This window comes from Leptonychotes weddellii, chromosome 10, assembly GCF_054177405.1.
Source record: "Leptonychotes weddellii isolate Sample4059 chromosome 10, ASM5417740v2, whole genome shotgun sequence".
NCBI lineage: Eukaryota > Metazoa > Chordata > Mammalia > Carnivora > Phocidae > Leptonychotes > Leptonychotes weddellii.
In genome coordinates, this window is record NC_138378.1 from 9,825,887 (window position 1) to 9,841,413 (window position 15,527).

General features: G+C 42.4%; 2 protein-coding genes across 6 annotated transcripts in view; one reads left to right on the top strand and one right to left on the bottom strand.

The window, feature by feature from the left end:
* Nucleotides 1-1,808: 1,808 nt before the first annotated feature.
* The window catches only part of LOC115944600 (activity-dependent neuroprotector homeobox protein), a 30,597-nt gene continuing 16,878 nt past the window's right edge, over nt 1,809-15,527 (top strand). For 2 of the 5 annotated variants that reach the window (XM_081832589.1, XM_081832585.1), the window contains exons 1-2: nt 1,809-1,920; nt 3,915-4,088. The gene's annotated coding sequence lies outside the window, so the exon portion shown is untranslated. Of the gene's footprint in view, nt 1,921-3,049; nt 4,089-5,438; nt 5,511-15,527 lie in introns of those variants that run through there. The other 3 variants (XM_081832587.1, XM_081832588.1, XM_081832586.1) reach the window with 3 other exon arrangements.
* Nucleotides 14,815-15,527, bottom strand: part of BCAS4 (breast carcinoma amplified sequence 4) — an 84,452-nt gene continuing 83,739 nt past the window's right edge. The window contains exon 5 of the mRNA XM_081832593.1: nt 14,815-15,236. Coding sequence (XP_081688719.1) covers nt 15,225-15,236 — 12 coding nt within the window. The 3' untranslated portion in view covers nt 14,815-15,224. The remainder of the gene's footprint in view (nt 15,237-15,527) is intronic.

The following is a 15,527-nucleotide window of genomic DNA, read 5'->3' on the forward strand; positions in this document are numbered from 1 at the left end:
TGTAAAGATATATTTTGTCATAATTTCAGAAATTAATGAAATTCTGTGTTGGATGAAATGGCTTGTTTAAACCTGCTAACTGAAGTCTTCACTGAGCTATATGTAACCACAATTAGTACTATTTTCAATTAAGTCAGAATCTTTTGGGATGTTAAGTATGGTTTGAAACTATTTTAACTTGAAATTTAGAGAAACAGCCAAAGATAGTGCATTTACAGAGCACACCTTAACAGGCTTGGTTAATCCTTCATGATGGTGTTCATTACTCTTCAGTATGTTTAGCCTATGACATACTCTCAAATGCACTCTACTCCAAAAGGTGGGTTCAAATGTTGAGATAATGTGTTGGTTGGGATTGACCTAAATTTGCACAAACTGTCCATGTGCTATCTTGTGCTATCCAGATTGTGGTAACACTAAAAGTGTCCCTGGGACCACAGTTGAAGCATAGTTTTTGAGCATCTTGTGGAGGCCCATCAGCAACATCATTTCTCATGTTTAGGCTTCACCAGTCCGGTGGCCCCCAAACGCTAGGGTTCCCATTTGTTTTCTTCAGGCCAAAGAGAAGAGCCCATCACCGACTTGGAAGAATGTCAGCCCCTGTCCACTAAGTAACCCACCCCACCGGGAAGGAACCAGGGTTCCATGGGCTTGTGGCTCATCTCCAGTCGGTGTGTGAAGCACGAGGCCCTCACACCTCATATAAGGCAGGAGGCATCACGCACGACCGGCCAGGTGTCCTTGCCCTTTCCGCTGCTGCCCGGCCCGTGAGAGCGCAGGCCTCCCAGCACGTGGAGCCGCTGGGCTGCCCGCACGCCCCCTCCCGCCAGATGTAGTCCAGGCCCAGCTGGGCCCGCGCAGGGATCCCCAGCACGGCCACCTGACTGAGTGCAGGGCGTGCTGCGGCCCGCTGCTGGTGCCTCCGCCGCCGGCGCTGCGGCCAGAGGAAGGCGCCCGCCGTGCACACGGGCCCTGGAGGCGCACTGCGGCCATTATCCGCGGCGCCTCCTAGTGGGTCAATGGCAAATCCTCTTGGTTCTCGCGAGAGCTCCCCCTCAGTGGGGATTATATAATTTCCCTGAGGTGGGGGTGCTGGTGCTACTCTTCCTCCAAAAAAGTTAGGTGCAAGCACAGGTGGGAGTGAGAGAGTTGTCCTTGGGGGACATGGGGGTAAGGGGTACTGTCCCCCACTACCCCCCTACTTAGCTGGACAATGAGTCCTCTTATGCTAATGAGGTATTTACGTCATTTCCGCTCTTTCTCGGCCGCCATTTTGGCTAGGGCAGGTTCGGGGACTCGCTCCGAGGCGCTTGTATTGTCTGCTGAGGGGAGACGCGGGATCAGCCCCCTCCCCCGCCCGTTGCCGCCGCCGCCTCCGCCGGCCCGGTCTCCCCTCCGCTGCCTGCCGGGATCCATGAGCTGAACTCCCGCCCCCCCCGGCCGCCGCCATCTTGTGCCCCCTCCCCCTCCCGCGGGCAGCGCTAAGGGGGATTTTGGCGTCTCCTCAGACACAGCTCCCTCTCTCGGTCCCCGCTGCTGAGGAGCGAGAGGAGCGCGGCCGCCGCCGCCCGCCTGCCCGCGCCGGTGAAGCCGCCTCTCCCACACCCTCCGTCTCCTCCCTCCGCCCCTCCTTTGTCTGCACCGCTCGACGACGCTGCCGCCGCCGCCCGCGCGGGGACTGGAGGGAGCCGCTCGCGCCGCCGCCGCCGCCCGCCGCTCTGCTGCGCCCGCCGCGCCCCCCGGCAGCAGCCGCGGCCGCGGCGCGAGCCGGAGCCCGCCGAGCCAGAGCGCGACGAGGCCCCGGGCGCGCCCTCGCCGCCGCCACCGCCGTGCCGCCGCCATCCGCCCGCCGCCGCCGCCGCCGCCGCCGCCCGGCCCCCGAGCACGCCGGCCCCGCGCGCGCCTCGAGGCCGAGTCAAGGTAAGCCCCGGCGGCCGCCGCGCGCAGACCCCGCGGCCCGGCCCCGCTCCCGCCGAGCCGGCCCCGCGGGCGCATTGTTGTTCCGACTGCCAGCCCTCCAGCCACACACGATCCTTTGCATACTCCGGTGCTGACGGAGCGCCCGCCCCGGCGCGGACCGCTACCCGGGTTCTGCTCCGGGGTCCAGGCGCCTCCTCCTGCAGCCCGACCCCCCCCTTCCCCGCCCCGTGAGCCCGCCGAGGCCAGCAGCCAGCCTGGCCCCCAGAGCTTGTCCCGCTGATGGCATCTCCCTCCACCCCGCCCCCAGCAAGAACCGAGCAGCTCCCATCCCTGGAACTAATCCCTTCCTCCCGCCGCCCCCACCAAACGAGCCCCCCACGCACACCCCCAGTGCCTGGGACGAGCCTTCTGCCAGGTCTACCCATCCTTAGCTGGGGGAGGGGGGGACAGATTGGGGGGCGGGGAGCATGCATGGCACAGAGTGGAAAGTCTTTGCCTCCGCCGTGCAACCCTTCCTCTCCAACATGCCAGCTCCCCTCCTAACCACGGAGTCCACCACCACCCCCTTTTCTCAGTCGCAGCTGCCTGGTCAGCACGACCTCTTTTGAACATTCTGAACCCCAACTTTGCAATCAGGTGGGAAAAAAATGGCAATCCAGAAAGCTGCGAAAAGATTTTTTTTTAAATGCAATGAATGGGGAGGAGTTCTTTGAGCACCCTTTTATTCACCTCTCTTTCCTCTGGGCTGCCTGCCTTCCCTCCCCTCCCCCCCAACCTGGATGCCTGTCTGCTGGAAAAGGCGCGATTGCTTCTCTTCCTCTTCTGCCCAAGATCAGGCGCTAAGGTCTAATATCCTTTTTAGCCACACTAAGTCTTCTTGATGTTCTTGCATTCACCAATTCCTCTGGGCAGTTCTTGCTATAACCCCATTTCTCAGACAAAGGCTTAGGAGGGAAAAAGAACCAAACTGTTTCCTGTGTTTGCCATTTTAATGCTGTCCATCCCCACACACCCAATTCCTATCCCTGATGCTTCTCGTGCCAGTGTCTTGAACCTTCAAGATGGGTGGGGGGGAACCAACTCCTGGGTAGCTTGATACAGTTTCTTTATAAATCTGCATTGTTGCTTCTGGTTTATGGCCATCAAGAAAATACCAGCCCCCACCCAAAATGCACCGCAGCCAAGTCGGCTAAAGGCGATGAGTGTTGGAGTCAGTAGGGGGCGCATTCCCTGCACTGGGTAAGGCTGCAGAGGGGGGAAGGGCCCCAGAGCTAGAACAGGATGTGCTTCACAGCGCCTTCTACAGACCATGGGAAAATGGACCCAGCAAGACACACACTCTCGCACTTAGTTGGTGAGCTGACAGCAACATGGCGAAGGATTAAGTGAGTCAAGAGCGGTGATTTTATTTCTTTTAAAGAATCCACCCTGCATTTTAGAAGTTCTGTCTTTTTACTTTTTCAAAACTGTTGACCCTCAGACAATCCACATTTGTTCTTGGCACATCATTGGTACACAGATTTCCTATTCTCTGGAATTCTTCCACCTTAAGCTTTGAATGTGTCACCATGTCTTTCCAAGGTCAGATGGTAAAAGGGAAAGTTTAAAACCTGAGAGTAATGGGTTTGGGGGTATTGCTGATTACCTCCTTTCTTCATGGCCCAAATCTTTCCAACTCTTTTGAGAGGTAAAAATCATTCTTGAAGGATGTTAGATTTTAGTGGGGTAGTAATTTTCATAAGCATGTAGATGGGTGTCATGATTTGCAAAGCCTTGTTGGTAAACATCAAACCCATGTTGAGTTCTTCATTGTCAAACTCAACAGAGTTGATTGTAAAATTTTGTTGCCTTCCAACTTTGGACTTGTAATTGCCATTCATTATCTCAGTAGCCAACCACCTTTGCAAAAGTGTTGACACCGGTCTTCTGTGAGCACCCACCTTCTTAGGGTGTGTTGATTTCTATAGATTTTACTCCTCTTGTTATTTCCATAGGTGTGAGATGCACAATGCGAAACCTAGGCCCCAGCTTTTGCACCATGATGCACAGGGTTGTACTTTTTGTACTGAACTGATAGGTGGCCTAGTGGTTATGCCCTGTACTACCATTTTGAGGATCTGGACTCCGTTCCTGCCTTGCTCTTTGGACCACATTGTCAATTCACACCGGTGGGTATATTCATTTTGGAGGGTGGGAACTGCAGCAACAGGGAAGCCAAAGATTTCTTCCTCCTTGGTCACCACCAAAGCCAGCACTTCCAAAATATCAGCCTAGCCACATTCCTCAAGGAACCAGTTAGAGCTGGTTGCAGTCGTGGGTTCTGAACAGAGAAATGACTTATGGCTTGTTTAAGAGAGAATTTTTAAGTTGCTAATATTGTTTTAATCATTTGCATTCTGCACTCTTGTGTATAAAGTATGTTAAGTTCTCAATTATTGTTATCTTGATGACCCAATCTCAAGAGTTGCTAAGCTTCTATAAACCTTAACAGATTCTCTGATCAGAACAGGCCTTTCCATGAACATGTACTTGCTACCAATGATTGACAGTGGTTGTTGATACTCAGGGTACTTTTAAGACTTTGTTGCAAGTATTTTATATAGATACATCAAGGTAAATTTATGGGGAATGAATGGGTGTATTCTTTGATACATAGTTAACCAGTTGGTGCTTAAGGGAGAATTTTCATGGAACATTTGCTACCAAGTAACATTTGGTGACTGAAAAGGAGGCAGCTTGGTTCAGGTATTCCAATGGAGACTTAACTATATTGGTTTTGCAATTTTTTAGTAACCACAGAATCAGATTTTAAGTCTAAATGGTAATATTTATAATTTTTAAATACTGCTTAGTATATGTTAAACAGATATAATTTTGACCTGTACTCGGTCTTTGATATATAGTTATATTGAGTTTTTAGAGGAGTAATTTGAAAACAACTTATTTGAGGGTATGTTTGAGGTGAGGCTTGTGAAGGTGCTTTTGTTTGATTTAGCAAATTATACATAAGATACAGTGTTAATTGATAACTTTAGTGGTAATAGCCATTTTCCCCCTACAGGAAAACTTGCTATGAGCTCTTAGAAAGCATGTATTCTGCAGTTTCAAGGTTTCCTGGTTTTGGCATCAAAATAAATAAATAAACAAAAGGTGAAACAATTGGGCTTGAAAGCTGGAATTTAGGTAAACTGTGAGGGTTCGTTAAAAGTACGGTAAAAAGCCTCAACTAACCAGAGGGTGGGGATGGGTATTCTGTTTAATTGAACTTTAAGTAGAAATTCCTTCTTTATCTTGGCCATTGTTGAAAATTTCCTAAAATTACCTTATCAGAGGCTGCTGTACATTGAACTAACTAAATCTTTGATTTTGGTTCTTATGGTCTTTATAGAAAATATAGGAGATTGGGCTTTGAATCTCTAAAGACCTCTGGCCCCGCCTGTCCTGGAAGTCATTGGTTGTAAACATACCCACTGTGAATTTGTTTTGCTTAAATTTCTCTTTTTTTTTCCTTAAACCAGAGTGCAGGAAAAGTTCTAATACTATTTATGTTAAAAATAAAACATCACCATGTTGAACAGATTAAGTGTCAAGTAAGTTCTCAATTATTGTTATTTTGATGACCCAATCTCAAGAGTTGCTAAACTTTTAAAAACCTTAAAGATTCTCTGATCAAAATAGGCCTTTTCATTAACATGTAGTTGCTGCTAGATAATCAGCTTAAATAGGCTTTTACCAAGTAAAAATGACTTCTGTTTTTTGTTCGATTTGATTACTAAAAGCATAATTAAATAAGGTACACTGTGTTAAAAATTGTTGCTTTCCTTGTAACTAAATGTAATTTCTAGTATTTTGAAAATTTAAGTATTCAGCAATCTGTCGGTTGATACACTTAAGGTGATGTACACATGCTGGCTACATGTTTAATTGTGGAAATTACTTTAATGAGGAAGATAGAGCTGATCAGTTACAAAGGAGCAAGTAGGGATCAATACTTGGGTAGAGAGAGAGAAAAGAAAAATCTCAGAATTTCAGTAGTATTTTTGTCTTTTGGGAACTATATATAAATAACAAAATAGCATGAGTTGTAATAGACCTTGGCAGGTTGACTCCATCAATTGGTGTGTACATATATACACATAAAATACAACTCACGTTTTTAGAGTTGGAAATAACTGTCATTAAATACAAAGTCCGAGCATCAGAGATGTGGTTGAGAAATAGTACATATAACTACAGAAAAAAATGTCGGAATTAGACATTGTAGTTTTTTAAAATAACCTGTTAAAATCTTAGTGAGATAACTTGCAAAATGATGTGAAAGTAGCCAAAAAATGGAAATTTTTATAAGATTAGAAGCTAATTTGTAGTTTACACCAAGATGCCCAGTACTATTGTGTAATAATCTATGTGTTCATCCTGAACTTCCAAAAGGGCTTTCCCTTTAAAGTCTGTTACGTCTTCCAGAAGATAAAATATTTTCCATGGGAGTTTAACTTTCATTTATTTGCCTAAACAGCATGAACATTAAGTAAAATGTTGCTCCCCTGAGTAAATAATTTAATTGTAGAGTCACAGAGCTTGACATGTTCTTAGCATCATGCAAACTTCCCCTAGTTTTGTAAGAGCTTGTGGCGTTAAATCTAGAACAAATGCCATATTTTGCTGGTGTGCATCACTGTCAGTTATACATTTTATGTTGTTAGTTTGGAAACTTTTGGCATTTGAAACTGGTGAGAACCAAAGCCCCACACTAATTGAATTGATACCTTGAATGTAGAAGCTGTTTCTTGTTTACTCATTTCTGCCTTAATCGTTGAGAGACTTTGTAAAAGAAGCCATCCTTGTTTTGCCCAGCATGAATGGCCATGGTTCCATTATGACTTCATGTTTTTTTATAGTTTGTTTGCCTGATCCTGTTAATTACAAAGTGAGGGGAAGGATGATTGTGCTCCCTCAGTCTTTCTGTGTCTTAGTTCTCCTTGTACCTGTGTTTTGGTTGTGACCTACCTTTGATATCTGGCAGTTAAGGAGTCATCTTGAATGAGAATCCATATTCTCTTTCACTGGAAGAAGGCTCTCCTCACATATTATCAGGCTTCTCAGATTGGTATATATATATCAACTTGATTATAATGTGATGTGTTTGTCTATATTAGGAAGTCACAGATAAAATGTGAGCCAACTATATACAGGAACTGTTTTGATTGAGGGCATACATTTTCTAATCAGTGTAAAATGCAAAGTTCTTTTCACTATTTCGGTTCTGAGTTCTCTCATCTCCATGTATGCATTCAGTCGTCCTCTGCCTGTAGTTCTTTGAAATGCACTCTCAAGCTTCCTTGCTTTTATGGATCCCTAGCTTAGTTCTAAGACCACAGCTTGAGAAATAATGAAATCTCCAGGATTGCAGCCGAGTTCCAGAAATAAAGGTTTGGAAATTAAGAGGAGAGCGTAAATGCTTTTGATAGAGTTTACTAAGGAAGACTGCCCTGAACACGTACTGCGGTTTAAGATTTAAGGTTTAACTCAAAAACATGCATGCAATCTGTAGGAGACTTGTGCATTGTTTGACCATCCCTTAGAATTAAAAATAAATGCCTACCGTCCTAACTCCCCTCTCCAGTAAGGGTGTAGATTTGTAATTGAGTCACTCAGCTGTGGGTTGTTTCTGTTTATGTGTCACTTCTCCGATGACTTGGTTGATGCCTTTAAGAAGGGTGAGCTGTAAGTGTAAAGGCCTCTTTGCTGGCCTTTAGGGTAATATTAATGGCATGCCCATTTTATTTGCCAAGCATTTTTTAAACCATTCTCAATTTTCTTAGGATTGTCCTTGTTTCACAAGTGGGGAAATCAAGGCACTGTGACATGCAATGATGAAGTGAGCCACAGAATGTGTTCATGCTAAGCCTGTGCTTGAACACAGGCTTTTGTAGGGTTCCCTTGTGCTCTTTGGCTCATGGGGGTCACATGAATGCTTCATAACTGGGTAGTGCTGTTTTGTGCTTGTGTGTCCGTGAATACCCAAGGATCCTAAATGGCCTTGACAGTCAGAGGCTGGCCACACCCCCAACAAGAGAGTACCGGCAAAAATTGTGCTAGGGGTGGTTAGTTGAAGCAGCACATGTCTGGTTTGAAGTTGCCTGTACAAGGATCTAAAAAGAAAGTTTGTTTAGGGTCCTGTCGCTTTTCCCAATGTTTTGGTTTAGGGCAGTCTTGTTCTTTCTTTCCTCTGAACAGTTATTTTTGCTTAGACAGATAATTGCTGGCTTTTGCCGTTCTGCCTTTCCTTTTTCTGAACCCTCTGGGCTCTGTTTAGGAGTTTGTGGAAGGCTGTGCTTCCATTGAAACATGCAGCTTTTTCTGGTGGGAACTGGCAACAAATGAGAACCTGAATGAATGGTTTCTTTTGAAATCTGGTATATCTGAAGAAACTTCTATCTAGCGGAAATATGGAAGAATTCATTAAAATTTTAAATTGGGGGTTGTAAACGTAAGTCAACAGTTAGAATTCTTGCTCTTATGAAAGCGGTGGGGAGTGTCCTGTGCAGTCGGCTCAAAGTCCTGGTCCACAATCAGGTAGGCTTAAAAACAACACCAAGAAAAACTTCTCTGCAGAAAGTGTAAGAGTTGAGCCACCAAGTGGCAAAGCCTGCTACACGAATAATGCTTCTGCTACAAAGAAAGCTTTGCCTATTAGGCCTTAACTCCTAGGAGATCACTCAGAAAAACTTGAGGTGATTCAAGTAAACTATTCTGTTATTCATGAATGAGGAGAAAAGAACCTTTCCCTTACTCTGGGAAAATTATTTCGGAGTAGTTTTGATAGAGCATGGAAATTTCTCATTAAGGAATTAAAAATAACCTACTTTGTGTCTTATGCCATTTAGATGACCAGACCAGTGACGTGCTACTGAAATGATTGTAAGTGGACATATCTGGATGTCTTCTTAGGTCCCCACTTGTGAATTGATTTCCCTTTTTCACATTTCTCTTTAGCCAGGTTGTCCACCTGTATTGACAACAGTCGTGCTCCGCTATGGAGTTCTTACATGGGTGGCAAGGTGTTGCGGTCATTCCCCATGGTATGTCCCTGCCTTGCTGGAATGCCTACTTCAAACAGCAAATTAGGAAATGCTCCCCATCTCATACTCTTTAAAGCTAGATTAAGGTGTTAGAGATAGTCTCAAACCTTTTTTTTTTTTTTTTTGGTAAGCTGTGAGGCATCTTTCTTCCTTTCAAGTAAAATTCTGTGTGAACTTCACTATGTAAAATTGATAAAGGGTTAGGGAGCACACCTTCAGTTGCTCAGCTTTCATCTTGTCCCTCCAGCGTCATCTTCTCCTCCATGCATATATTCTATCATAGTCTCAGCACATTCTCAAAACACCCTGAAAGCCATTGGTTCCATTAGCGTTCTGTAAATTCTGGTGGTCACAGCTAGGATTCTCATCTAAAATCTGAATACTTCCAAGTAACGGGATAAACAGCAACATAATAGTTTCCGGTTGTAGGCACTAGTCTTTTAGTCTGAAAATCTTAGAAGTGACCCACATATTTTTTTTTTAATGAATATGCAAAATCTAGATCATAACCTTGATGTTTCTGTGTGACTTTAAGTCACCTAGGTTTATTGTAGGTACTTGCAGATATTCTATTGCATAAGCGTTTTAAGTGCCACAGAGTTTATAAAGTTAAGATTATGCTAACTCACAAATGTAAAACACTATTATGTGTGTGAATGCACATTATGATGTGTCTAGGAACAAATATATGGCAACCACATCTGTTTATCAGGATTAATAGTCCATATTTTTTAAAAGATTATACCATAGCGTGAGCTCATAATTTTCAAAGTGACTATTCTAGTATCTGATCTGGTTTAAGATAATGATAATGATAACTGCTTTAAGTGTTAACTGTGGCAGCATCTCATTTAATCTTTCTGGCATTGGAGTTGAACAATGGAATCGTGTTCTTCTGCATATACTATAAGGAAAGAGACCTCCAGAGGTTGAGTAACATTTTTGGGTTCACAAAGCTAGTAAGTGGCAGAGTAAGGATTAAGTAAGGACACAAATCTGCCCAGCTCTGGAACTGTGTTCTTAATAACTACATCGTACCGTCTGTCTTTTGAGCAGAGGAAAGCTTTTACTGTGTTGTGTCACCCTACTTGTTAACAGAAATTTGAAGTTGTGAGGTAAAAATTTTACATGTAGCTGATAGGTCAGCTGAATTTTTATTCATGAAAACAATATAGCTTTACTGGGAAACACAAATGTTGATGTAGGCTGTAGGCTTCACCCTTGAATTTCATCTTCCTTTTGCCATCACTTCAGCATCTTACTGTCTTACACCTAAGGCTCTGCTCCGGTGATCTTGCAGACCTTTCAGATTGTGTGGGTCTGAGGTGGGTGTAAACTCAGCTCTGGGGGTTCTGACAGTTGCCTAGGTCAGGTACTTCACTCCACATGGACTTCCTCTAGGCCTTTTGTAATGGGACCTGCCATACGGGCCAGATTAATTCTCTTAAAGTGCTGTTAGAATTGTATCCTTTCTCTCCTTCAGTGTCTGCAGCACCTCCTCAGTGCCTACCAGACTCTAGCTGCACACTCAAGGCTTCTATCCTATCCCCAACCTACCCTCCCAACCCTGTCATTCATTATTACTCGGAAGCTTGGCATAGCAGCCATTCTGGACTCTATATGTTGTTCATAGAACTTCTTGCTGTCCCACCTCTAGAACTGTGCCAGCAAGTTTTGTTTTTTTGTTGTGTTTTTTTGCAGTGAATGCAGATTCTCAACTAACGTAGTGGCCCCAGCTTAGCATCTACTTCCACCTTCTCCTGAGCTCCCCTGCTGAGAGTGAATTCTCCCTCTTATGAAACCTCAGAGCATTCAGTTTGTGACACATCTGACAGTTTGCTTCTTTTCCTGTAGATATTTATGGGGTGTCATCTCTGTAAGTCCTTTCTAGGAAGGGGCTTTTCCTTAGTCTACATTTACTGAGTGCCTGCCATGTGTCAGCCACTGCTGTAGATGCTAGATACCTAGCAAGGGGGAAAAAACAACAAGGAGGATCTTCTTAATAGAACTTCTTTGGTTTGGATCAAGAGATGGCACCCTTGTGTTCCTGCATATTTTAAGGGTTCGTAATTCCATCATTTGAGATCAGGAAAATTAATCTCTGCTGAAAAATGATTCATAATGGTAATTTACAGACATAAATACTTCTTTACCATACTGTATCAATTATAATTTCAGGTCATACTTTCCTAAATCTGAAGTCACCTGTGATGAGCATTTAAAATAAAACAAATTTTAAGTCACAGTGTAATTATAATTTTGGAGATTGATAAGGTGGTGAATGGGGCTGCTTATTTCCCATTAGATTCTTGGTTTGATATTAATGAGCCACACCACATGAAAGAAAACAAAACTTGCCAAGATTAAATTGTCATCATTGTGTTATCTTTGAAAAGGTTTCTTAATTTATTTTTCCTAGGACCTCTCCTCTTTGGCAGTTCTATCCTTATAACTGTTTGAAAGAAACTTAAGGTTATTTAAAAATTTAATACATGGAAATTCTTTGAAAATCTTTACTGCTACGTGCTCTAGAATCATTTCACTTCTGCAAAACAAAAAATAGTTGAACTTATTAAAGTAACCCCAGCTGGATTAAATCTATTAGTTAAGGCAGAGTGAATTGGAGCCTTTGACATTGACAGAAGTGATATATTCCTCTGTTCCTGGCCTCTTGGAGTAGAGCATTTTTGCTAGGAAAGGGAATTCTAAGATTTGGGGGGGGGGCGGGGAGCATTAATAATGTTACCATAGAGTCATCCATTTAATATTGTCCAAAATGGTCTGGAAATTATTTCTAAAGTCCTTCAAAGTTCCTATGTTACATCCAGGACTTGCTCTTAGAGGATCTGTCCTGTTCAAAAAAAAACAGATGCTTAATATTCATAGTTTTGGCAGAGAGTCATCAATGATAAATGCCTCTAATTTTGAACCCACACTATCCTGCTGATAAAATTACGAGCAAACCTTATTTGGTTCCATATTCAGTACTATTGCCTTATATTTTCCAGTAGCCACATTGAAAAAAAAATTTTTTTCATTGTGATAAAATTTACCATTTTAACGACTTTTAAGTGTAAAGTTCTTTGTTATTAAGTACACTCACATTGTCATGCAACCATTACCGCTGTTCATCTCCAGAACTTTTTTCGTCTTACAAAACTGAATCTTACATCCATTTAACACCAAGTCCCCATTCTTCTTTCCACCCAGCCCTTGGCAACCACCTTCTTCTTTCTGTCTGAATTTCACTTTCAGTATCTCATATGAGTAAAAGCACAGTATTTGTTCTTTTGTGGCCAGCTTATTTCATTTAGCATATGTCTTCAAGGTTCATCTGTGTTTCTACTAGCCACATTTTAACATTTAATTTCATTTAATGTTAACATTTAATTTAAAGATGAAAATAATTTTAATATATTTTTAACCTGGTACATCCAAAGTATTATTTCAACATGCCAATATTTTTAAAAGGTATTTATGAGACGTTTTGCATTTTTTAATACTAAGCCTTGGAAATCCCAAGTATATTTTACATGTGAAAGCATATCTCAAATGGGCAAAGGACTTGAATAGACCTTTCTCCAAAGAAGACATACAAGTAGCCAATAAGCAAATGAAAAGATGCTCAGTATCAACTAATCATTAGGGAAATGCAGATCACACCTAAAATGAAATACTACCTCATACACATTAAGATGGCTATTATAAAAAAACATTAACAGGTGTTGGTGAGGATGTGGAGAAATAGGAAACATTGTGCGCTGATGAGAATGTAAATGGTAGTACCACTATGGAAACATAGAATTACCATGTGAAGAGATATTTGTACATCCATGTTCACAGCAATATTTACAATAGCTAAAAGGTGGAAGTAATCGAAGTGTCCCATCACCTGCAAAATGTGTGTACATATAGCGTGGAATATTATTCAGCCTTAGAATAACAGATAAGCAAAATATGGTGCAAAGATGGTATAGAATATTATTCAGCCTTTAAAAGAAAGGGAATTCTGACACAGGCTCCAGCATGGATAAACCTTGAGGACATGATACCAAGTAAAATAAGCCAGTCACAAAAAGACAAGTACTTTGTGATTCCACTTACATGAAGTACTTAGAGTAGTCAGAATCATGGAGACAGTAGAATTGTGGTTGTCCAGTGCAGAAGAGAAGGGAGTTATTGTTTAATGTACAGAGTTTCAGTTTTGCAACATGAAAAGACTTCTGGAGATGGGTGGTGGTGATGGTAGCCTGATAGTATGACTAAATACCACTGAACTATACACTTAAAAATTCTTTTTTTTTTTAAGGTTTTATTTATTTATTAGAGAGCATGAGGGGGGGAGGGTCAGAGGGAGAAGAAGACTCCCCGCCGAGCAGGGAGCCCGATGCGGGACTCGATCCCGGGACTCCAGGATCATGACCTGAGCCGAAGGCAGTCACTCAACCAACTGAGCCACCCAGGCGCCCATACACTTAAAAATTCTTAAGATGGTAAATTTTATGTTATGTGCATTTTACCACAATAAAAATAAACTAGTTTAAAAGCATATCTCCGTTCAGCTCAGACTAGCCACGTTTTACGTGATGAAGAGCCGCTTGTGGCTAGCATCTACCTGTGGGAAGGAAAGCACTTCTTAAAAATTAAAAACTTTTCAGGCAGCATTGGTTTTCTTGCTGCATGACTAAATGCTGAGATACCTAAGATTCATTTCCTTTTAAAAGAAAAATTACATGTGCATAAAAATCTGGAAGGATAAATATACCCAGTGTTAACTCTTTACATATAATTATTTGTGTTCCTTGCCTTATCTATAGTCTGTTAGGCCCAATTGCAACAACTTTACTGAGATGTAATTCATACACCATAAAATTCACCCCTTTAAAGTGTAGAATTTGATGTTTTTTAGTATATTCACAGAGTTGTGCAGCTATCACAACAGTCAATTTTAGAGTATTTTCATCATCCCACAAAAAAAAAAAAAACCGGTTCCCATGAGCAGTTAATTGCCCTCTGCTGTCCCCAGTTCCTCTAGCCTTTGGCAGCTTTACTCTTTGTGTCTGTAGATTTGCGTGTTCTGCACCTTTTATGTAAATGGAATCATACAATAAGTGGTCTTTTGTGACTGACTTCTTTCACTGAGTATAATTTTTCAGGGTTCATCCGTGTTGGAGCATATATCAGCACTTCATTTCTTTGTGGCTGAATCATATTTCACTGTATAAATATACCACATTTTATTTATCATTTAATAGTTCATGGAGTTTGGGTTGTTTCTTCTTGGGTATTAATGACTACTGTGAGACCATTCGTGTACAGGTTTTTTTGGTGTTTCTGGTTTTTTTAGGATTTTATTTATTTGAGAGAGAGTGAGCCCATGGGGAAGGGCAGAGGCAGAGAATCTCAAGCCAACTCCCAAGCTGAGGGCGGAGCCCAACAAGGGGTTAGATCTCACCACCCGTGAGATTACCACCTGAGCCGAAATAAAGAATCAGACGCCTGACTGACTGTGAGCCACCCAGGCACCCTCGTGTACAGGTTTTTGTGTAGATGTATGTTTTTATTTCCCAATTGCTTTTGTAATAAAAACAAATGGAACTTTATTTGCAAAAAGGAGTCTAAAAGGTAGTTGAAAGCAGACTAGCCTCCTGCCTAACCCTACTCTCCAGAAAAAGAAGGATCACCGAAGCCTCTGTTTTCCCAAGCAATTTTTGGAATAGCATGTTTTGAGTATTGATAATGGGAAGGTGATAAAAGAGAGACATAGGATACATCTGTTTTTGAAAAGCTGTTGTTTTATTTAGGGATACCAAGGTTGTGGTTTTCATATTGCAAGGTATTATTACAATTTGGATATCTTTCCGTTGTGACTATCTATTGACTGTTGGCATCCAGTGATGGTTAAGAGCACTTCAGGCAAGTGGTCTCAGAGCTCTGGATCTGATGGGACCGTCTGACCTGAGATGTGTATGTATTCTTAATCTGTTTCATCTCTTGAACTAGTTTGGTTGAACTTGTTTAAGGTCATTTCAACCTTGAGTATGAAGTTGTGGCACTTTCAGATGTATGTATTTAACATGCTCTTGTTTACCTTTAATGTCTGAGATCAGAGCTTCATCTACAACGGTAATGGGAGGAGCGCTGCATCCTAGATCTGGAGATGACCTTGAGACCCAGGTCTGTCACAGACAAGCTGATCACCCTTAGGCCAGTTGCTTCACCTCAGTTGCTAATCTGTAAAATGAGAAGAGTTTAGATGAGGCAATCCTTTGGTTCTCTCAGTGATTCACAGTGCTACATTTTGGAATCACAATGTTCATGCCCCTTTAATTGAGACGATATTTAAAGACTTGATAGTTAACTTCCCTTTTAACCAGACGTGGATTCAGTACAGAAAATTTTTGTTCCCACGAACTGAACCACCTAATACTGAAAAACGCAACACATATTTATTTTTTTAAAAAAAAGATCTTGGTTGATTGTTGTCATATGTGTAAAGTGGCTGCCACCAAAACAGTGCACCTT